The sequence below is a fragment of the Bos mutus genome, chromosome 19, assembly GCF_027580195.1.
Source record: "Bos mutus isolate GX-2022 chromosome 19, NWIPB_WYAK_1.1, whole genome shotgun sequence".
NCBI classification, from domain to species: domain Eukaryota; kingdom Metazoa; phylum Chordata; class Mammalia; order Artiodactyla; family Bovidae; genus Bos; species Bos mutus.
This window is the reverse complement of record NC_091635.1, coordinates 13,501,048-13,522,580: the sequence shown is the minus strand read 5'-3', so window position 1 is coordinate 13,522,580 and position 21,533 is coordinate 13,501,048. Positions and strand designations below refer to the sequence as shown.

Genomic DNA, 21,533 nt, shown 5'->3' with positions numbered 1-21,533 from the left:
GGAGTCACCTCCCCACAGCCTGCCCCCTGTGAGGCTACTGGCTGTGAGGCCAGAAGGATTCCACATCTCTGACCCAGGCTCATGGTCCCCTGTCTTCACACTCACCTCTGTCACCTCATAAGAAGCAGCATTGTGACTTCTTTGGCTCTTGGGTGGAAGGTGGACCTTGATGCAAATGGAGTTTAAGATTGATGTCGAATGGGAGAGAGCAGCCACTGGGAGTGCTGTGGGTCAGCTCCAGCGACCACCTTTCCTTTGGGAGGGTGATGGGAAGTCAGCTTTCAGTCCCTCGGATGGGAAACCAGGAGTGAACTCTGGCCCCTGCAAGACTGGCTGGAACCAGAGACCTCAGTGGTGCTCATTGACAGTGACTGACAGTCTTCCCTCATCTGTTTCTCCAGTCAGTGGCTAAGGGAACTGTGAAAGCCACATTTGGAAACCTGGTTCTAGAATATAATCCTGCCTTGGGGAATTCCCTAGTGGTCCCATGGTTAGGAACTAAGATCCCACAGGTCAAGTGACACGGCCAAAAAAACAAAAGCAAACAACACAATCCTGCCCTGGAAGATTTCAGAGGGTACAGAGGAATCTTCTTAAGGATGTGGTGAGGTCCTGGATTAAGTGAAGAATCTCTGACCCCAAACATGTGTGTCTCAAGCTTAAAATAACCACTGCAGAAGTTTTGGTTTTCTGTAAAACCTGTTCTCCCGGTCTTCCCTGTCTCAAAGCATCTTTGATTGCTCTTTCCCCTATACTTCACAACCCTACAAACTCCATCCTTCCACAGAAAGGCCTTTCCTAACCTGAATTTTAAGAAACACCACCACCCTTTTCTTACATTATCTGTTAATTTTCTTCACAGCAGTACATTTTAGTGTCTCCTATTACCATGCTTATTTATTATCTGCCTCCCCCTACCAGAAAGCAAATTCAGTGAGAAGAGAATTCCTTGTGCTTGAGTGACTGATATATTTTCAATACCTGGCAGGGAGTGGACACTTGATATTTATCAAACGAAAAATATGCTCTCTGGCCCAATCTGCTGTCCTGCCTACTCACTAACCACTCCAAACTGGTTTCACCACCTTCAGCTCTGAAGCTTGGTTTCAGAAAACCTACTTCCCGCTGGGCATACCTGGGCTCTGCTGGAGATCAGGCGCCTCCTGTTTCCCACTCCCGTGTGCTCACTCCCACCCTGCTGCACTTCCCACCTCAGCCCCATCACACAGGCCTGGTGTTGTCCCCATCTCCTCTCCAAAACACCACACACACACACACACACATACACACGAGCAATACTCAGAAACAACTCTCAATGTATTTAATAAGAAGGTCATGAGGGTCCTGTGGGAAGGGCCTTGGGCTCAGATGAGAAGATGGGGAAGGAAGGTTGCCAAGGCCTGGAGGTGTAGCCCCTGGTTCCCTGCATCAGATGGTGGAGTCGTTGGCTGATGCTACATCATGCAGCTGGTGGCGGAAGGAGAGCCGGGCCTTCCTGCTAAAGTAGGCACCAGATCCTAGGGATGGTATCCCTCCCTCGGCGGCAATGGGGGCTACAGCCGGGCTGCCATCTGGATCTGGAGGGGCAGCTGGATCCAGGCCTAAAAGGGACATTGGAGGGGGAAGATGGGCACAGTGGATCAGGAGGAGGAAAAGAGGCCAGGGAAGATGGCTGGGGACTTAGGTGAGTGTCACCAGCATCAGATGGCGAAAGGGAGAGGGGAAGCTGGTGGCAGGGTCAGCTTCCCTGGCCCTTGACCTGTGCGCTGGCACAAGGGGCCACACTCAGAAAGGCTCCTGTGCTTGGTGTCATGCTCTGCTATCACTGTCTTGAAATTCTTGATAATTTTTTTAATAAGGGGGGTCCCACTTCTCCACTTCATACTAGGGGCTGCAAAGTGTTTAGCTAGTCCTGTGGCGAAGCGATAGATCCACCTCCCACCCAGGAAGAGAGATCATCCTTTCCTTTCCCCGGTCTGAGGATCTACCCTTCTCTCCAGCACAGTTTGTCTGTCTGACTGGCAGCCCGCCTTTTCCTCTGTCTCCCCCATACCTGCTCCTCTGTCAGTCCTTCGCTGTCTCCGGCACCCACACCATGGGAAACACCATGCCCCCTTCAGACCCATCTCAACAGTGGAGAAGACGGAGATGCTGAGAATGGCCAGGAGGGCCCCAGGAGGGGTGTGGTTTCCAAGCCCCTCCGCTGTGGGCAAAACTACCACTTAGCCTCCGACCGCCTGGTGATTATCGGCGCCAGGAGATGGAAGGGGGAGAAGAAGGAGGAGGGAAGGGGTGGGGGATCCCCCACTCAAACACCTCTCCTTTTGTGCCTCCTTAATTTGGGGGTTGTCTCTGATCTCCATGGAGAAGCAGAAGACTGGGAGGGAAGGTAGGGTAGAGACAGACACATACGTGCCAGGACAGACAGGCACAGTGAAAATTCATTGCAGTAATGCCAGACAACTTTGTGCCAGGCTGGACCCTGCTGGGGATGCATTTGTATTTCACAATGAGATTCATTTCTATTTAGAATGCCCAAGATGTAAAATTTGAAAGAATAGTCTATTTTTCCAGAACAAGAAAGTTTATCAGTCAGGGAAATGTTTACATTCTCATTAAACAGTCCAGTAGCTCTTGTCCCCTCTTATGAAAATAGTCCCAATTGATTAATTATCCCGTGCCAGGTAGATTCTACGGACTTTTACACATTATCTCATCTGATAGTGTCAATGATCTTTTAAAGTCAGTGTCATTCCTATGCGATTGCACAGATGAGGAATCCAAGGCACTGAAAGATTAGGTCACTTGTCCAAGCTCACAGAGGCAGTCATCAGAAAAGCAGTAACTTTCCCTCACCTTCTTCAGTCTGACCCCAGAGTCTGCTCTTTACCACCTCACTTGAGCTGCCTGAGCTTATTCCTGGCAGGCTTTGATGCCCCCAGCAGGTGTAGGGCAGCCAGAGCCCAGGCTGGGAGCCGTGGGTTCCAAGTGTGCTAACCAAAGACTCTAAATGCCCTCCAAGCAACTATACTCCAATAAAAATTAATTTTATAAAATAAATAAGGGCTTCCCTGGCAGTCCAGCAGCTAAGACTCTGTGCTCCCAATGCAGGGGGCTTGGATTCAACCCCTGGTCATGGGAACTAGATCCCACATGCTGCAACTAAGATCCAGTGCAGCCAAATAAAAAATAAGTAAATAAAAATAAATAAATAAATAGGGACTTCCCTGGTGGTCCAGTGGCTAAGACTTCACACTCCCGATGCAGGGGCCCAGGTTCAATCCCGGGTCAGGGAACTAGATCCCACATGCTGCAACCAAGATTTGACATGCAGCAACTTAAAAAAAGAATAAAGGAAAAGATCCTGCAAGCCTCAACAGATCTGAGATCTATGCTGCAAATAAGACCTGGCACGGGGACTTCCCTGGTGATCCAGTTGTTAAGAATTCACCTGCCAACGAAGGGAGCATAGGTTCGATTCCTGGTCCGGGAAGATTCCACATGCCTCGGAGCAACAAAGCCCCATGCTGCAACTACCGAAGCCCTCGAGCCTGTGCTCCACAACACCTGAGCACCGCCACCGGAGAATAGTTCCCACTTGCCACAAACAGAGAAAGCCCTCTAGCAGCAACAAAGACCCAGCACAGCCAAAGATTAAAAAAAAAAAAAAAGAAAAGCCCTGGTACAGCCAAATATTTAAATAAATAAATAAAATGCCCTCCGAGAGCTACATTGTCATCCCCTTAGGGTGTCATGATGTGGGAAAGGTCAGAAAGCACTGCTAACTGCATTGCCTGACTGAAATCTACACTTGATTTTTTATTTTACATTGGAACATCTGTTTTTTAAATTAACTTTATTGAAGTAAAAATTTGCAATTTAATGCACATATCTTAGTGCGCGGTTTCATGAGTTTTGATAAGTGCATTGTTCAGTCGCTAAGTCATGTCTGATTTTGTGACCCCATGACCTGCAGCACGCCAGGCTTCCCTGTCCTCCACTATCTCCCGGAGTTTGCTCAAACTCATATCCATCGAGTCGGTGATGCCATCCAACTGACTCATCCTCTGTCGCCCCCTTCTCCTCCTGCTCTCAATCTTTCCCAGCATCAGGGTCTTTCCCAGTGTCAAGTGCATACGCCTATGTAATCCCCACCCCAATCAAGACAGGGGACATTTCCCTCCCCCAGTTCCCTATGTGCCCTTTACTGTCCCTCTTTTCCCCACTCCCTGCCACAGGCAACTGCAGATCTGATTTCCATCACTATAGATCGGCTTTGCTGTTCCAGAACTCAATATTAGTGGAATCACACAGTGCTCCTCTACTGTGTCTGGCTTCTTCCAGCATAATGTTTTTGAAAGTCACCCATGTTGTGTGCATTAACAGTTGTGTGTATTAACAGTTGTATGTAGTAACAGTTTGTGTTTCTTGTAATAACTTTATTGAGAATAATTCATATGCCATAAAATTCACGCTTTAGTCTACTATTCAATGTTTGTTTTTTTTAATTCACAGAGGTGAGCAACCATCACAGCTAATGTAACCTCATCACCCTCAAAAGAAACTCTGCCCATTAGCAGTCACCCCCCTGTCCCTCTCCCCAGCTACTGGTCCAGCTATGGTCTCTTTGAATTTACTTATTCTGGACATTTCATAGAAATGGACTCATATAATATGTGGTCCCTTGTGTCTGGCTTCTTTCACTTAGCATAACATTTCAAGGTTCATCCATGTTGGAGCAGGCTATCAGTACATCATTACTTTCAGGACTGAATAATATTTCATGGTAGGGATATACCACATTTTGTTTATCCATCTATAACTTAATGGACATTTGGTTTGTGTCTACTTTTTGGTTACTTGAATAACATTGCTATGGACATTCCTGTGCAAGCTTCTGTGAAGAAATGTTTCATTTCTTTTTGGAATATACCTAGGAGTGGAATTGCTTGCCTGTACACTAGTGGTAAAGAACCAAGGCAGGAAACCTAGGAGACATGGGTTCAGTCCCTAGGTTGGGAGGATCCCCAGGAGAAGGAAATGGCAACCCACTCCAGTATTCTTGCCTGGAGAATCCTGTGGACAAGGGAGCCTGGCGGGCTACAGTTCATGGGGTCACAAAGAGTTGGACACGACTAAAGTGAATTAGCACAAGCACAACACAAGCACAGTAACTCTAGGCTTAACATTTTGAAATTGTTTTCCAAGGTGGCTGCACCATTTTACACTTTATTCATTTTTATTGCTGAGTAATAGTCTATAGGCCACAAATTAATCAAAATAAAAAACCTCTGCTTTTCAAAAGGCATCATTTATTTATTTGTTTTGGCGGTGCTTCGAGGCTGGGCCCTGCGGTCAGAGCCAAGTCCTCACCACTGGATAGCCAGGGAATTCCCAAAAGGCACCATTATTTTAAAAAGAGAAACTATCTTCTGGGTGAAAATATTTGTAGTACATTTATCTGATGAAGGATTTGTATCCAAAATATTGGGTTGGTCAAGAAGTTCGTTTTCATTTTTCCATAACACCTTATGAAAAACTCCAAAGAACTTGAAAATTCCGAACAAACTTTTTGACCAATTTAATATATAAAGAACTCTTACAATTTAATAAGTCAAATCACATGACTTTCTAAACAGTCAATGAAAGAATCAAACACTTAATAAGAGATACATAAAAATGGTCAATAAGCACTTGAAGTATGGTCAGCATCATTAGTCATTAGAGAAATGCAAATAAAACTACGATGATGTATTATTTTACATTTACTAGCATGAAGTGAAAGTGAAGTTGCTCAGTCGTGTCCGACTCTGTGACCCCGTGGACTGTAGTCCACCAGGCTCCTCTGCCCATGGGATTCTCCAGGCAAGAATACTGGAGTGGGTTGCCATTTCCTTCTCCAGCGGATCTTCCCGACCCAGGGATCGAACCCAAGTCTCCCGCATTGCAGGCAGACACTTCAAAGATTGACAATATCAAATCTTGGCCATGCTATAGATCAATTGGAATTATCATACACAGATTTTGGAAATGTAAAACAGAACCACCATTTCGGAAAACAGTTTGGCAGATCCCTCTCATTTTAAAATACCCCCCCATTTTAAAATATTTCACTTATTTAAAAAGTGCTTTTTAATGAACATTTTAAAATAGCCTTTGTCATTTTCTTTACCATGTCTCCATATAAATGTATGCAATTAGAGCTCAAATAAGTTTGGCAAGTTTCTAGCTATTTACAGAAGAGAAACGAGAAGGTATTTCTACAGAAAGACTTACCCAGGAACATTTCAGTTCAGTTCAGTCGCTCATTCATGTCTGACTCTTTGCAACCCCATGAACCGCAGCACTCCAGGCCTCCCTGTCCATCACCAACTCCCAGAGTCCACCCAGACGCATGTCCACTGAGTCGATGATGCCATCCAACCATCTCATCCTCTGTCATCCTCTTCTCCTCCTGCCCAATCTTTCCCAGCATCAGAGTCTTTTCCAGTGAGTCAGCTCTTCCCATCAGGTGGCCAAAGTATTGGGAGTTTCAGCTTCAACATCAGTCCTTCCAATGAACACCCAGGACTGATCTCCTTTAGGATGGACTAGTTGGATCTCCTTGCAATCCAAGGGACTCTCAAGAGTCTTCTCCAACACCACAGTTCAAAAGCATCAATTCTTCGGCACTTAGCTTTCTTTATAGTCCAACTCTCATATCCATACGTGACCACTGGAAAAACCATAGCCTTGACTAGACAGACCTTTGTTGACAAAGTAATATCTCTGCTTTTTAATATGCTGTCTAGGTTGATCATAACTTTCCTTCCAAGGAGTAAGCGTCTTTTAATTTCATGGCTGCAGTCACCATCTGCAGTGATTTTGGAGCCCCAAAAAATAAAGTCAGCCACTGCTTCCGTTGTTTCCCCATCTATTTCCCATGAAGTGATGGGACCGGATACCATGATCTTAGTTTTCTGAATGTTGAGCTTTAAGCCAACTTTTTCACTCTCCTTTTCACTTTCATCAAGAGGCTCTTCAGTTCTTCACTTTCTGCCATAAGGGTGGTGTCAGCTGCATATCTGAGGTTATTGATATTTCTCCCGGCAATCTTGATTCCAGTTTGTGCTTCTTCCAGCCCAGCGTTTCTCATGATGTACTCTCCATAGAAGTTAAATAAGCAGGGTGACAATATACAGCCTTGACGTACTCCTTTTCCTATTTGGAACCAGTCTGTTGTTCTATGTCCAGTTCTAACTGTTACTTCCTGACCTGCAAACAGGTTTCTCAAGAGGCAGGTCAGGTGGTCTGGTATTCCCATCTCTTGAAGAATTTTCCACAGTTTATTGTGATCCACACAGTCAAAAGCTTTGGCATAGTCAATAAAGCAGAAATATATGTTTTTCTGGAACTCTCTTGCTTTTTCGATGACCCAGCAGATGTTGGCAATTTGATCTCTGGTTCCTCTGCCTTTTCTAAAACCAGCTTGAATATCTGGAAGTTCACGTATTGCTTAAGCCTGGCTTGGAGAATTTTAAGCATCACTACTAGCATGTGAGATGAGTGCAATTGTGCGGTAGTTTGAGCATTCTTTGGCATTGCCTTTCTTTGGGATTGGAATGAAAATTGTCCTTTTCCGGTCCTGTGGCCACTGCTGAGTTTTCCAAATTTGCTGGCATATTGAGTGCAGCACTTTCACAGCATCATCTTTGAGGATTTGAAATAGCTCAACTGGATTGCCATCACCTCCACTAGCTTTGTTTGTACTGATGCTTCCTATGGGAGCTTTATTCACAATAGACATAAGCTAGAAACAACCCAAAACGCCATCAAGAAATGTCCATCAACCCATTCTTCCATCTAGAAAAGATAAAGGAACCTGCTTTGAAAAAAATGAAATATTTTGTCTTTTAGAATCTGAAATTTTTCCTGTTTGCCCTTAGACTGCTAGTTCTAGAAGAGCAGTTCGTGTTAGTCTTGTTCATTACTGTAGGCTCGGAGTCTGGCGAGAGGCAAGGACGCAATAAACAGTGAATGAATGAAAGAATGCAAGCTTGCTCACGTTAATGAATTTGTGGGCACCACCCCTCCGGCCTTTTATCATTCCTTTCTTCTACAAACGCTGGCTAAGCCGGCCCGATGTGGTTCGCAGCCCGCCCTGGAAATGAGCACTGCCAGGTCCCGGCCCCGGAGGCGCGGCCCCGCCGGAGAGGACCCGGGGTGCTGGTGCCCGAGTGGAGGAAGGTCGCTGAGCGCCCACAGGGCACAGTCCGGGCCCGGGCGGACCGACGGCGCGAGACAGACGGACAACCAGGCGGATGGCACCGCACGGATGCGAGAAGCGGGCGGCTCTGTCCAGTAGAGCCGAGGGCGGCCCCCGCGTCCCGACTGCGCGCAGGACGCCGGGGCGGGCCGAGGGCGGCGGGGGCGGGACAGGACAGACGAGAATCCCGCGGAGGTGAGGCCGGGGGCCCGTCCCGCCCCCGAGGGCAGGCCCTGTGCGCGCGCCCCGCCCTGGCCCTCTGGGGTGTGGACTCCAGCTCCGGCTCTGCTCCGCTCCCTCAGCTCGCGAAGCCGCGCCGCCGCCCTCTCGGGCTGTCCGGGTGAGGGGGCCGGGGAGGGGGCGCCGCGGAGGTCCCAGGCCCAGGAGATCTGGCGGGAACAGGAATGCGCTCAGGCTGCAGGGCCTCCTGACTCAGCCGCATGCTCAGATTTCGGGGTTTCTTTCCCGGGAGGGGAACGCTTAACTTCCTCATTCCTGCCTGGACCCCTTCTTCCAGCTGGCTTGGCCTGGCTGGAGGCCCGGCGGCTCGGGACCCCTTGCAACCCCCCTGGGGCCCCTTTCTCTGCCCCGCTTCGGGGCCATCCGGGCCTGGCCGGTTGTTCCTTGGCATCCTGATTAAGGGACAAGAGGCGGGGCTCGGGCGTTCTGTATGAAGGATCGGAGATAGGGGATGGAGATTACAGGCGAGTTGGCAGGGCAGTGCGGACCGATGGATTCTAATCAAAGAGAGATTAAGAGTCAGCGGGAGCCGGTTGGGGGAAAGCCGGGGACCTGGGGAGACTGAGGACCGTGGGGGTGGAATGGGGGGATAGAGTTCTGCAGAGCGGATCACCGTTCTGAGGCCTCCCCATATTCCCAGGATGGCGGCAACCCCCCAGAGCCTTTTTCCCTCTGGGGATGACCTGGACTCCAGCCAGTTACAGATGGAGCCCGATGAGGTGGACACCCTGAAGGAGGGAGAGGACCCAGGTACACAGGGAGGACGGCCTCAGGGAGAGGAGGAGGAGGGCTGAGACCTCCCGGAGTCCACATTCTTCCACTTTCTTTCCCACCAGCCGACCGGATGCATCCCTTTCTGGCCATCTACCACCTCCAGCCTCTGAAATTGCATCCCTTGGTGTTTGCCCCTGGGGTCCCCGTCATAGCTCAGGTGGTGGGCACTGAAAGATACACCAGTGGATCCAAGGTGGCTGGGCTGGCCCCAAGGGAGTGGGGATGTGGGAGGGCTGGCCAGAGTGAGGGGCTGCCTTCCGAACAGGGAACATCCATTCAGTTCCTCACTCCCCCAGGTGGGCACGTGCACTCTGTATTCTGTCCGCTTGACTCACGGTGACTTCACCTGGACAACCAAGAAGAAGTTCCGTCATTTCCAGGAGTTGCATCGGGACCTCCTGAGACACAAAGTCTTCATGAGTCTCCTCCCTCTGGCTCGGTGAGGGGGACAAGGCTGCCTCCTGTGTAGGGCAGATGCCCCTCACCTTGAGGCAGCCGGGGGTGTCACTGCCCCAGCCCCCATTGCTGCTTTCTGCCTGTCTCATCCCCAGGCCACAACTGACCCTACCCCAGCTACTTTCCTCCCCCAACTCTGGCCACTGGGCCCCTCCTCTGACCCCGGTTACCAGGAAACCTTTCCTGTTCAGCTCTGCCTGTCTGTGGTTCTGGGCCAGTATCTCAGCTGGGCTGGATGCCCAAAGTGCCCTTGGCAGCCTCCCACCTTTTTCTGTCTCCATCCTCAGGGTAGGGAGCATTCCTGCTGCTACCCTCTAGGTCTCCTCGCCTCTTCCAAGTCCCCGCCTCCAGTGCTTCAGGATCCCAGGCACTGAGCCTCCAGCTTCTATTGACCCTCCCTCATCCCTTCCACAGTTTTGCTGTTGCTTCATCTCCAGCCCCAGAGGGAGACAGCAGAGAGATACCCTCTCTACCCCGAGCAGGTCCTGAGGGCTCCTCCAGACGTACCGCTAGCAAGCAGGTGGGACCAGACACCAGGTCCTCTGGGAAGGTGTTTGGGTGCAAATGGCTCTGGTCCCATCCGTCTCTCTGTCTTCCATCCCTTCACTTCAGAAATACCTGGAGAATTATCTCAACCGCCTCCTGACCATGTCTTTCTACCGCAACTACCATGCCATGGTAAGGTCAGGTACTGGGTCCCTTGAGATGAATTGGGGGCAGAGGACCAGGGTTGGTAGGATTTGAGGGATTGACAACGAGTCTCTCCTCTGCAGACAGAGTTCCTGGAAGTCAGTCAGCTGTCCTTTATCCCAGACCTTGGATGCAAAGGATTGTGAGTGTCTGACATTCTTCACCCACCGTCTGCCAATGTCTGAATCTCTCCCTCCCCGAGAATAGGGAAAGCAGGGCAGGGTGGGCTGGGGGTCTGATTTTATCCCCACAGGTTTGAACCCTGGATCCCTCTCCAGCACCACTTCCTGGTTTTCCCCACAGGGAGGGGGTGATCCGGAAGCGCTCAGGTGGCCACCGCGTTCCTGGCCTCACCTGCTGCGGCCGAGACCAAGTTTGTTATCGCTGGTCCAAGCGGTGAGGCTGAGCAGAGTGGCTGGACAGTGGGTGGGGGTGAGGAAGGAGATCCCAGGGTGGGGGGGGGCATGAAGGAATGGCTGGAGCCCTTCCACTCCAGGTGGCTGGTGGTGAAGGACTCCTTCCTGCTGTACATGTGCCTGGAGACTGGCGCCATCTCCTTTGTTCAGCTCTTCGACCCTGGCTTCGAGGTGCAGGTGGGGAAAAGGAGTACAGAGGCACGGTACGGGGTCCGGATCGACACCTCTCACAGGTAAGGCCTCCCTGGTATGGACAGGCCCCTGATGAGTGAAGAGCCAGCCTGGGGCCCTAAGGGGAGATGCGTTGAAGAGACCACGGAAGAGAGGAAGGTGTTCCCGCCCTACCCCTCTGGAGATGGCCATGATTTGGAGCCAGGGAATGTTCTAGCCAGATGCTTGGGGCTGCTCCTAGAGGCTGGCCCAGAGCTTTCTCCGGGGTTGAGGGGGAGTGGGAACAAACAACAGGTTCCCTTGCTTGCTCACTCCCTTGGGGAGAGGGAGGAACGGAGCTGCTTCCTTATGTGGGATGAGGGTAGGGATGTGTCCAGAGCTCAGGCTGGAGGGGTGGGTTAGATGTTTTGCCCCTCCTTTAGGTGGTGTTGTGTAGAGGGGGCATGTACTATACCCAGCTTTTGCTCTGGGCTTTGGGCAGTTGGGTTTTTGGTCTCTGTATCTTTTGTCCAAAATTTGCCCTAACTGCTCATGCACACAGTTATTTTTAGTCCCATGTAGTTTCTTTGTGTTTTGTTGCTCCAGGAGAGGTGGGTCCAGGTGCAAGCATTGCAGCAAAGGGTCCCAGGTCCCAGGCCTGTCTCAGAAGGGCTTTTGGTGCAAAGAAAGGGCACTCCGCCCATTCATTTATTTATTCAATAAACCTGAGGGACTTCCCTGGTGATCCAGTGGTTAAGACTCCATGCTTCCACTGCAAGGGGAACAGGTGTGATCCCTGGTCAGGGAACTAAGATTCCACATGCCATGCTGCATAGCTCACCCCTTCCCCCGCCCAGAAAAAAACCTGACAACAAACTTGAGCGGCTGGCACAATACTAAATGCCAAACACCCAACTGTGAATAAGACAGATGTATGCCCTGTCCCTGTGAAATCAAGTATGGACTGAGGAAGGAGGTGGGGAAGAGCAGACAGCTAAAGGAAGAGGGTTTCTGGGCCAAGCCAGAGGTATGGAGGGCAAGGATGGTGGTCCATCCTTTGTTCTTGCCCAGGTCCTTGATTCTCAAGTGCAGCAGCTACCGGCAGGCACGGTGGTGGGCCCAGGAGATCACTGAGCTGGCCCAGGGCCCGGGCAGAGACTTCATTCAGCTGCACCGGCACGACAGCTATGCTCCTCCCCGGCCTGGGACCCTAGCCCGGTGGTGAGACACTGATGTCCTTTCTGAAATTGTCAGTGGTCTTTCAACCTCCTTGGTGTTCTCTGAGTCTTTGATCTTCTCTCTCCTCTGACCCCTTCTGACCTCAGTAACCTACCCTTTGACTTCTCCAGTCGCCCCCACCCCCTGACCTTTGATCATTCTGATTCCTCTGATTACCCTCTGATCTTTCTGAACCCCAAATTAGGTGATCTCTGACCCTGACCTCTCTGACTGACCTCCTGTGACCTTTCTAACCCCCTTTCACCCCACTGACCCTCTGTGTTCTCAGGGATCTCAAATCTCTCTGATTCATTCGGTCTATTTAATAAACATTTTCTAAGCACCCATTATGTGCCAGGTCCATGGCAAGGATAAGACACAGTAGGTGATTCAATCATGAAACAGTGGGGAATTTGCCACGCTGGCAATAGACACAGAGTACCAAGCACAGACGAGGGGCATCTGCTCTAGTGCAGGATGTCTGGACTGGCTTCCAGAAGGCGGTAACTCTGAGGTTCACATTAGCAAGATAAAATGGAGAAGAGCGGTCCCTGCAGAGAAGCTAGAAATAGTCTGATGTGTTTGGGATTCATGAAGGCTGACTTGTTCCAGTTTGAGGAGCAGAAGCCAGAAAAGAGTCTGGAGCAGGGGACTTCCCTGGAGGACTAGTGATTAAGACTCAGCGCTTTCAATGCAAGGGGTGTGGGTTCGATCCCTGGTCAGGGAAATAAGATCTTGCCTACCATATGCAGCGTGGCCAAAAAAAAAAAAAAAAAAAACTGGTGGTCTCAGGGCCTGATCAGTGCCTCTCCTGCTAGCTAAGGAGGTTAACTTTTATCATAAGCAGAGAGGAGTCATGGAAACAATTTTTCCCTCCCTTGGTGTTAGTGTTAAGAATTTTGTGGTTTTTTTGAATTTTTATTGGAGTTGATTTAAATGTTGTGTTGGTTTCAGAAGTACAACAAAGAGAACCAGTTATACATATGTCCACTCTTTTTTAGATTGTTTTCCCATATAGGTCATTACAGAGTATTGAGCAGAGTTCTCTGTGCTCTATACTGCTGCTGCTGCTAAGTCGATTCAGTCGTGTCCGACTCTATGTGACCCCATAGACGGCAGCCCACCAGGCTCCCCCGTCCCTGGGATTCTCCAGGCAAGAACACTGGAGTGGGTTGCCATTTCCTTCTCCAATGCATGAAAGTGAAAAAATAAAGTGAAGTGCTCTATACTAGGTCCTTATTAATTATCTATTTTATATATACTACTGGTAAGATGCTTCATAGTAGTATATATATTTCAGTCCTGATCTTCCAATTTATCCCTACTTCCCCCATTAGCCCCTGGTAACCGTAAGTTTGTTTCCTATATCTGTAAGTTCATTTGTACCCTTTTGAAATTTATTTTTTAACAAAAGAACTGATTGTGCCAGTTAGTATGAGCCAGGAACTGTTCTGAGTGTTTTATGCGTTGTTGTGGTGGTGGTTTAGTCGCTAAGTCATGTCTAACTCTTGTGCGATGCCATGGGCTGTAGCCCACCAGGCTCCTCTGTCCATGGGATTTCCTAGGCAAGAATACTGGAGTGGGTTGCCATTTTCTTCTCCAGGGGATCTTCCCGACCCGGGATTAAACCTATGTCTCTTGCACTGGCAGGCAGATTCTTCCTGCTGAGCCACCAGGGAAGCTGCTTTATGTTTATGAACTTACTCCGTGACACAGGTACAGTTGTTATCTCCATTTTCCAGATGAGAAAACTGAGTCAAGGAGAAGTTAAATAATTTGCCAAGGTCACACACCTTGTAAACAATAGATTCAAATGCAGGCAGTCTGGGTCAAGACCCTGCTTTTCACCATCAAACAGAACAGTTATTAAAAGTCTAACAGGGGCTTCCCTGGTGGTCCAATGGCTAAGACTCCTGTTCTCAATGCAGGGGGCCTGGGCTCAATCTCTGCTGAGGGAACTAGACCCCACATGCTACAACAAAGAGCCTACGTGTCACAACTAAGACCCTCTGCAGCCAAATAAATAAACAAATATTTAAAAAGCAAATGTCTTAACAATGCATAACTTGCACAAGCCTTTACCTACTCTCCATACCTTAGTTCTTCCCTACTCCCCCTCCCACAAATCCCATTTCTCTCCCCAAAAGTAATCCTGGTGATAGTTTGATATTTATCTTCCCAGATCTTTTCCTGCATATCTCTTCCCCAAAATAATCTTGGTGATAGTTTGATATTTATCTTCCCAGGTCTTTTCCTGCATATGTTCATGCACTTGTGCATATATGTTACTTTTTTTTTTTTTTACTTTTTGTTTTAATGTAAATAAGATCATGCGCCCTCTCCTTTGTTTTTTTTTTTTTTTTTCCATTTAATACATGTGTTAGAGATTAGGCATTTACATTATTTCCCACCTCCAGTCTTATAAACAATACTGCAATGAACACAATATTTGCCTAAGCATTTAATAGGATATCTTCCTAGATACAGAATTACTAAGTGTATTTAATGGTATTAGGGAGCATGTACATTTAGTATTCTGTTAGATACTGCCAAGTTGTCCTCTAAAAAGGCTATAAAGCCAATTTATATTCTCACAGTCTATGAGAATACTCACTTCCCCCATGCTGATACTGAGTGTTACCTGTGATTTTAATTTTTGCCACAGTGGATTTAAAAAGTGTTATTTTATTTTAATATCAATTTCCTTGTTTAGCGGTGATATTGAACATCTTTTCAACTATGACTGGCCATTCTCTCCCTGTGAACTATCCATTATTATTCTTTGTTCAATTGGCTTATATGTCTTTTTGTTACTGATTTGTTGGAACTCTTTATGTGTGACAGAGAAGGCAATGGCACCCCACTCCAGTATCTTGCTTGGAAAATCCCATGGATGGAGGAGCCTGGTGGGCTGCAGTCCATGGGGTCGTTAAGAGTCGGATATGACTGAGAGACTTCCCTTTCACTTTTCACTTTCATGCATTGGAGAAGGAAATGGCAACCCACTCCAGTGTTCTTGCCTGGAGAATCCCAGGGACAGCGGAGCCTGGTGGGCTTCCGTCTATGGGGTTGCACAGAGTCAGACACGACTGAAGCGACTTAGCAGCAGCAGTTTTATATGTGATGTATTAATCCTCCCAGTCTTTAGTCATTTTCTTTAGTTTATTGTGTCTTTTGTAACTTTTAATTTTATTTAGTTCATACTGGCAAGTTTATTCCACTTTGAAATATCTGCTACTATCTGACCTCTGTGATCACTCTTGATCTTTGACCTTGCTATCACCTCTGACCCATGACTGTCCTTCGGTCTTCACTCTCCAGAGCTTTCTGGCTTCTGACTTCCCTGATCTCCTTGGCTTGGCCTCCCCCCAGGTTTGTGAATGGGGCAGGTTACTTTGCTGCTGTGGCAGATGCCATCCTTCGAGCTCAAGAAGAGATTTTCATCACAGACTGGTGGTAAGTGGGAGAAGAACCTGAGCAAGAAAGGGTGGGTTAGTACCTGCAACAGATCAGCTTATGGGTCAGAAAAGGAGTGGAAGGGGAGGAGTGGCTGTTGTTGGGAGCTTAGCTTACCCTCACCTGCTGCCCTGAATCCCAGGTTGAGTCCTGAGATTTACCTGAAGCGTCCAGCCCATTCAGATGACTGGAGACTGGACATTATGCTCAAGAAGAAGGCGGTGAGGAGAATGGTCTGGCTGGAGGGGAGGTATGGTCAAGGGGTGGCTTGTGGGTGGAGATTGGTTGGAAGAGACTATAGCATGGCAGGGGGTTGGGGGGGAAGGTAAGGAATCTAAAACTTGAGGAGGAGGAGATGTACCCATCCTGGTTCAGTCTCACAGACATCACCTCTTCCACTTCCCTAGGGAGAACTCCCTTAGAGAAGAGGACCAACCTCCCTGTTCGTGCCCTTCCTCTCCTTGATGTAGACTTTCCTCCCAATACCCTGTACACTCTATTGTGTTACAGGGGATGGACATATCTGTCTCTCTCATTGGGCTGATGAATACCACTAGCTGCAGTACAAGGCACAGTGTCTGCTATGTTGGGCTCATTCATTGATGTTGATGGATGGGAGGAAAGATACGTAGATGATGGAGAGTGCGTGCGTGAGGGGATGGATAGATGATGGAAAGGGAGATAGATAAAAGGATATGAGGTTGGGAAGGTAGATCCCAGGAGAGTGGTAGATAGATAGGTGAGTGATAGATGGTAGATAAGGGGATGAGTAAATTGTTGGGAAGATGGATGGCTAGATAATGCTAGGTAGGTGGGTAGATGTGTGGATGGATGAGTGAGTGAGCAGATAGATGATATTCAATCTAAGTTTCCTGTAAGCATCAAAACAGGGTGTCAGTGGCATAGCATTGAGGATCTCTGGGTGGAGAGGAGGAACATACAGGAATCCTGAGGGTGGGAAAGGATCATTAGGATCTGATTCCCTCACTGACCACCAGGAGGAGGGTGTCCATGTGTCTGTCCTGCTGTTCAAGGAAGTGGAGTTGGCCTTGGCCATCAACAGTGGCTACAGCAAGAAGGCACTGATGCTGCTGCATCCCAACATAAAGGTGACTCGGGCCCCAGAGACCCCTCCCCTCTGGCCCTCCTCACTACACTTCCCCACCCTCTCAACTCTCCCTGTCCTTGAACATCTCATCCTTCCATCTTCCTGTTCCCTGCCTCCTCCAAACGCTGCCTCTGGCTTCTCCCACCTACGCCAACCCTCATGAACTCCCTCATACCTGCTCCAGGTGATGCGCCACCCAGACCAGGTGACACTGTGGGCCCATCATGAGAAGCTCCTGGTGGTGGACCAAGTAGTGGCCTTCCTGGGGGGGCTGGACCTTGCCTATGGCCGCTGGGATGACCTACACTACAGACTGACTGATCTGGGGGACTCCTCTGAGTCAGCTGCCCCCCAGGTAATCCCCCAAGGCCTTCCTGAGCTCCCCCCAACTCAATTAATGTAAATCCACACCCCTTCCCAGCTGCAGCCTTCCTCTCCAGTCATAGCCCTCATTCAAGGTTCCTAGGCCTTTCTGGGACCCCAACAACCTGCTTTGAATATAGTGACTCAGTTGCCTCCCCATGACCACTACCCATTCCTCTAGAGATTTCAAATGCATCTGAAGGGGAGGGCCCGAGAATCAAACTCTCTGTGTTTCATTCTTCCTCTGTATGTCTCTCTGTCTCTCCGTCTTCCAGTGCTCCTTTCTTCTCTTTGGCCTGGCTCTGTGTGACCCATGACTTCTCCTTGCCCCTGGCTTGGGTGTGTTCCCCCTACAGCCTCCCACCTCATGCTCAGACCTTCCAGCTACCCCCGACCTCACTCACAACCAACTCTTCTGGCTGGGCAAGGACTACAGCAATCTTATCACTAAGGACTGGGTGCAGCTGGATCGGCCTTTTGATGGTAGGGGGTCCACCTTCTTCAAAGTCCCTGAGAGCTGGCAGCCGGGGCAGAGAGCGGGCCTGGGTCTGAGGATGGGATGAACTGGGTCATGTGTAATGCCACCTCCTCTCTGGTCAGCACCTCCTCCTCCCTGACCCAAGTGTTCCCAAGGGACCGTCCCTGACCTCTTCCCTGACTCTCCTGGGACATTCTCCCTCCCCCCAGATTTCATTGACAGGGAGACTATGCCACGGATGCCGTGGCGGGACATTGGGGTGGTGGTCCACGGCTCACCTGCCCGGGACCTTGCCCGGCACTTCATCCAGCGCTGGAATTTCACCAAGGTGCTTGATCCCTCCGAGGCTGGAGGGTGGGCGGGAGCTAGGGGCAGCTAGCCATCTCCCGCTGACTCTGCCACCCCTCCGCCTTAGACTACCAAGACCAAGTACAAGATACCCATTTACCCCTACCTGCTGCCCAAATCCACCAGCACCGCAAACCAGCTCCCTTTCACACTTTCCGGAGGGCAGTGCGCCACTGTGCAGGTGAGGCTCGGAATTCAGCCCACCCTCTCCCCCGCTCCCTTCAGCACTCTCCCTGACCGAGAGGGCCCCCCCCCGCCCCCGACCCCGCCCCCCTCCTGGACTCAGGAGACACATCCTATCCGTCGTTCCCGCAGGTCTTACGGTCAGTGGACCGCTGGTCAGCGGGCACCCTGGAGAACTCCATTCTCAATGCCTATCTGCACACCATCAGAGAGAGCCAGCACTTCCTCTACATTGAGGTCTGTCGGAGTGAGGGTGGAGCAGAGAAAGCTAGGATATCCTGTCAGTGAGCTCAGTCGTTGAGGGCTGGCATAGCTGGACCTGGAGAACTTGGTGAAGCCTTGACCCAGGGCCGGGAGCCTGGAGATGGGGATGGCAACAGGGAGCTGAGGGCAGGAACTGCTGACGGGGGCCGGACTGCTGACGTCTGTCATTGGTCCCTGCTCCAGAATCAGTTCTTCATTAGCTGCTCAGATGGGCGGACAGTGCTGAACAAGGTGGGCGATGAGATTGTGGACAGAATCCTGAAGGCCCACAAGTAAGGCGGACCAGCTTGGAATCGGGGTTATGGGCGTGTTTGAAGACTAACTAGAGGGGTGAGGGGAGGGGTGGGGCTTGGGAGAAGGGTCACACCTCTGGCTCCGCCCCTCCTCAGACAGGGGCAGTGCTTCCGAGTCTACGTGCTTTTGCCCCTGCTCCCTGGGTTCGAGGGTGACATCTCCACAGGTGGTGGTAACTCCATCCAGGCCATTCTGCACTTCACTTACAGGTGACCACCGCCTCACCCCTCCCACCCCAACCCCTGCCAGACTCTGGCCCTCCATGGCCCCATCCTGATCCCTTCTTGCTGGACTGTTGAGGTCCACCTCTTTTCTGACATCCCCCCCTCGCCCCCCACCCCCGTCCAGTCTCCGCCTTCCTCACCCATTCTTTTCGCTCAGGACGCTGTGTCGTGGGGAATATTCAATTTTACATCGTCTCAAAGCAGCCAGTGAGTTCTGGGGGCTGGGGGTTCAAGCCCTGGACCCCCGGGGAGGGGGAGATTGAGGGACTGGAGCCCCAGGGATGGAGGGACGGAGGCTGTCACGCCCGCAGGCTTCTGTGGTTACTGCCGGAGCCCATGGTGGCCTATTAGTGCAGAGAGAAGTATATAGACCAGGCTATATAGGGCTTCTGAATTGAGGCGGTAGATGGACCAGGACTCCATCTGCAATGGAGGACACCTCTCACCTCACTCCCTTCCCCCCCATCTCTTGCTCACAGTGGGGACAGAATGGCGGAACTATATTTCCATCTGTGGGCTACGCACACACGGAGAACTAGGCGGGCACCCAGTATCGGAGCTCATCTATATCCACAGCAAGATGCTTATCGCAGATGACCGGACAGTCATCATTGGTTAGTGCTGGGTCCCCAGCAACGAGTGGAGGGTGGGGAGAGGTGGAGCAGGGCCCAGCCAGGGGCAATGGGATGGGACTGGGTGATGGAGATCGCAGCTGACGTCCAGTTGGGGATGGAGGCCAAAGAAGGCATGTTGCCCACAGGCTGGTGCTTGGGTAGAGGTAATGGGGTGGGGTGGGGTTCCCTGGGCTCAGGAAGACACAGTGTGTCCTGCATCCACCCAGGCTCAGCAAACATCAATGACCGGAGCTTGCTGGGGAAGCGAGACAGTGAGCTGGCCGTGCTGATCGAGGACACAGAAATGGAGCCATCCCTCATGAACGGTGTGGAGTATCAGGCAGGCAGGTTTGCCTTGAGTCTGCGGAAGCACTGCTTCAGGTAGAGCCAGGTGGGATGCTACAAGGTGGGGGGAGGTGGAAAGGGGGAGGGTTTGCCCTTTAAACAGGTGTGAGGATTGTCCAGAGGTAGTACTGGATTGCTAGTACTTGTGCTATGCTAAATCACTCAGTTGTGTCTGACTTTTTGCAACCCTATGGACTGTAGCCCACCAGTCTCCTCTGTCCACGGAATTCTCCAGGCAAGAATACTGGAGTGGGTAGCCATTCCCTTCTCCAGGGGATCTTCCCAACCCAGGGGTTCAACCTGGGTCTCCCACATTGCAGGCAGAATTTTTAGCGCCTGAGCCACCTGGGAAGCCCTGATTTTACTGTTTAACCATGCATGTATTTTCAATTACCTGGATAGGTGCACCATAACTTTTCTGGTATTTAGGCCCTTGAAGGATCTTATTCTAGCCCTACTGGGACCCCTTTCTCCTGCAGCGTGATTCTAGGGGCTGCTGCTCGGCCACATCTGGATCTCCGAGACCCTGTCTGTGATGCCTTCTTCCAGTTGTGGCAAGACACAGCTGAGAGCAATGCCAATATCTATGAGCAGGTGGGTGGGGGTTGGGGGAGTGCCAGCCCAGGGAAGTTGAGGGATTATCCTGTCCAGGGTGAGATGGAGAGGAGCCACTTCACACAGCCATTCTCATAAGGAGATGAGGGTCTGGGGACATCATGGGATTCAGGGTCAGTGTAGGGGGATATGTGTAGGGTGTGGGGAGTGGGGGCATGTAGCCCGGTTGGGCTTGGACTCTTGGCAGAGTCTCCTCAAGCCTTCTTGGCTTCCGTGCATCCCCCACCCACAGATCTTCCGATGCCTTCCATCCAATGCCACACGCTCCCTGCGGGCACTTCGGGAGTATGTAGTCGTGGAGCCCCTGGCCACGGTCAGCCCTCCCTTGGCCCGATCTGAACTCAACCAGGTCCAGGGCCACCTCGTCCACTTCCCCCTCAAGTTCCTGGAGGATGAGTATTTGCTGCCCTCCCTGGGTAGCAAGGAGGGTGTGATGCCCCTAGAAGTGTGGACATAGCTGCAGCTCCTCTGGCCTGGAAGAGGTCACCAGCCTCTGGGCTACACCACCTCTGGTTCTCTGCCCCCTAACCCTCAGGACCGGGGCAATGCCTTTGAGACCTGGGGGAGGCAGGCATTCCTGGAGGGGACTAGAGAAGTCACAAAGGACCTTTTTTGGGACACAACCAAAAAGGACACTCCCAACCCCAGGTTGGGGAGATGGAAGAGGGTCCCAGAGAGCTTCCTTCTCCTTGCTGTCCAGTTCAAACCACTACTACAAAGGAGAAGCAAGATTCCTGCCAGGATGCCTGGGGTCAGCCTCCTACTCCAGGAGGACCAGACTCGGCCCTGGGCCTTCTCATCTCTCCCTTGTCTTCCTGCTGTGGACCCCCTCCCTGCCCCAGGGCCTCTCCCAGCTCATTACTGCCAAGGCAGAGGGAAGGATGGAGCCACTGCTGGCTTCAGCGCCCATGGTGGGGAGGGGTGGGAGGGGGGATGCACACTAACCCCCTCCACCAGCTGCTGACAGACACTAACTTTGTATCCGTTCAATAAGCATTTCATAAATAAAAGCCTAGAAAAGGTCCTTGTCTCTTTCTTGGCTGAACTGAGTG

At 50.6% G+C, this 21,533-nt stretch overlaps 2 protein-coding genes across 4 annotated transcripts; one reads left to right on the top strand and one right to left on the bottom strand.

The window, feature by feature from the left end:
• Positions 1–1,337: 1,337 nt before the first annotated feature.
• Positions 1,338–8,177, bottom strand: C19H17orf114 (chromosome 19 C17orf114 homolog). 2 transcript variants are annotated; one of them, XM_070389336.1, is made up of 2 exons: positions 2,054–8,177; positions 1,338–1,601 (listed from the first exon to the last, which is right to left on the bottom strand). In XM_070389336.1, exons 1-2 carry the CDS (start codon positions 2,124–2,126, stop codon positions 1,429–1,431), a joined length of 246 nt encoding a protein of 81 aa, XP_070245437.1. In that variant the 5' UTR covers positions 2,127–8,177; the 3' UTR covers positions 1,338–1,428. The 2 variants fall into 2 exon arrangements, with proteins under 2 accessions (XP_070245437.1, XP_070245436.1); XM_070389335.1 differs by having other exon boundaries at positions 6,277–8,177.
• Positions 8,178–8,428: 251 nt separating this feature from the next.
• On the top strand, positions 8,429–21,504 carry PLD2 (phospholipase D2). Of its 2 annotated transcripts, XM_005906052.2 has the most exons (25): positions 8,429–8,585; positions 9,126–9,235; positions 9,322–9,452; positions 9,556–9,698; positions 10,130–10,235; positions 10,328–10,393; positions 10,489–10,547; positions 10,709–10,801; positions 10,902–11,054; positions 12,043–12,192; positions 15,562–15,645; positions 15,788–15,866; positions 16,644–16,754; positions 16,938–17,108; positions 17,473–17,599; positions 17,804–17,922; positions 18,010–18,123; positions 18,258–18,362; positions 18,573–18,661; positions 18,779–18,892; positions 19,065–19,114; positions 19,387–19,521; positions 19,749–19,902; positions 20,346–20,460; positions 20,714–21,504. In XM_005906052.2, the coding sequence occupies exons 2-25, from the start codon at positions 9,127–9,129 to the stop codon at positions 20,936–20,938; spliced, it is 2,802 nt and encodes a 933-aa protein (XP_005906114.1). In that variant the 5' UTR covers positions 8,429–8,585; position 9,126; the 3' UTR covers positions 20,939–21,504. The 2 variants fall into 2 exon arrangements, with proteins under 2 accessions (XP_005906114.1, XP_070245428.1); XM_070389327.1 differs by lacking the exon at positions 18,779–18,892.
• Positions 21,505–21,533: the final 29 nt, after the last annotated feature.

What these genes read in the sequence shown, in the direction of transcription:
- C19H17orf114 (XM_070389336.1), bottom strand. Translation starts at nt 2,126, where the DNA reads ATGGGTCTGAAGGGGGCATGGTGTTTCCCATGGTGTGGGTGCCGGAGA. An exon ending in AAGGACTGACAGAGGAGCAG is followed by an intron (nt 1,602 to 2,053) that starts GTATGGGGGAGA and finishes TGTCCCTTTTAG; the next exon opens with GCCTGGATCCAGCTGCCCCT.
- PLD2 (XM_005906052.2), top strand. Translation starts at nt 9,127, where the DNA reads ATGGCGGCAACCCCCCAGAGCCTTTTTCCCTCTGGGGATGACCTGGAC. An exon ending in TGCTGCATCCCAACATAAAG is followed by an intron (nt 16,755 to 16,937) that starts GTGACTCGGGCC and finishes TACCTGCTCCAG; the next exon opens with GTGATGCGCCACCCAGACCA. An exon ending in CTGCGGAAGCACTGCTTCAG is followed by an intron (nt 19,903 to 20,345) that starts GTAGAGCCAGGT and finishes TTTCTCCTGCAG; the next exon opens with CGTGATTCTAGGGGCTGCTG.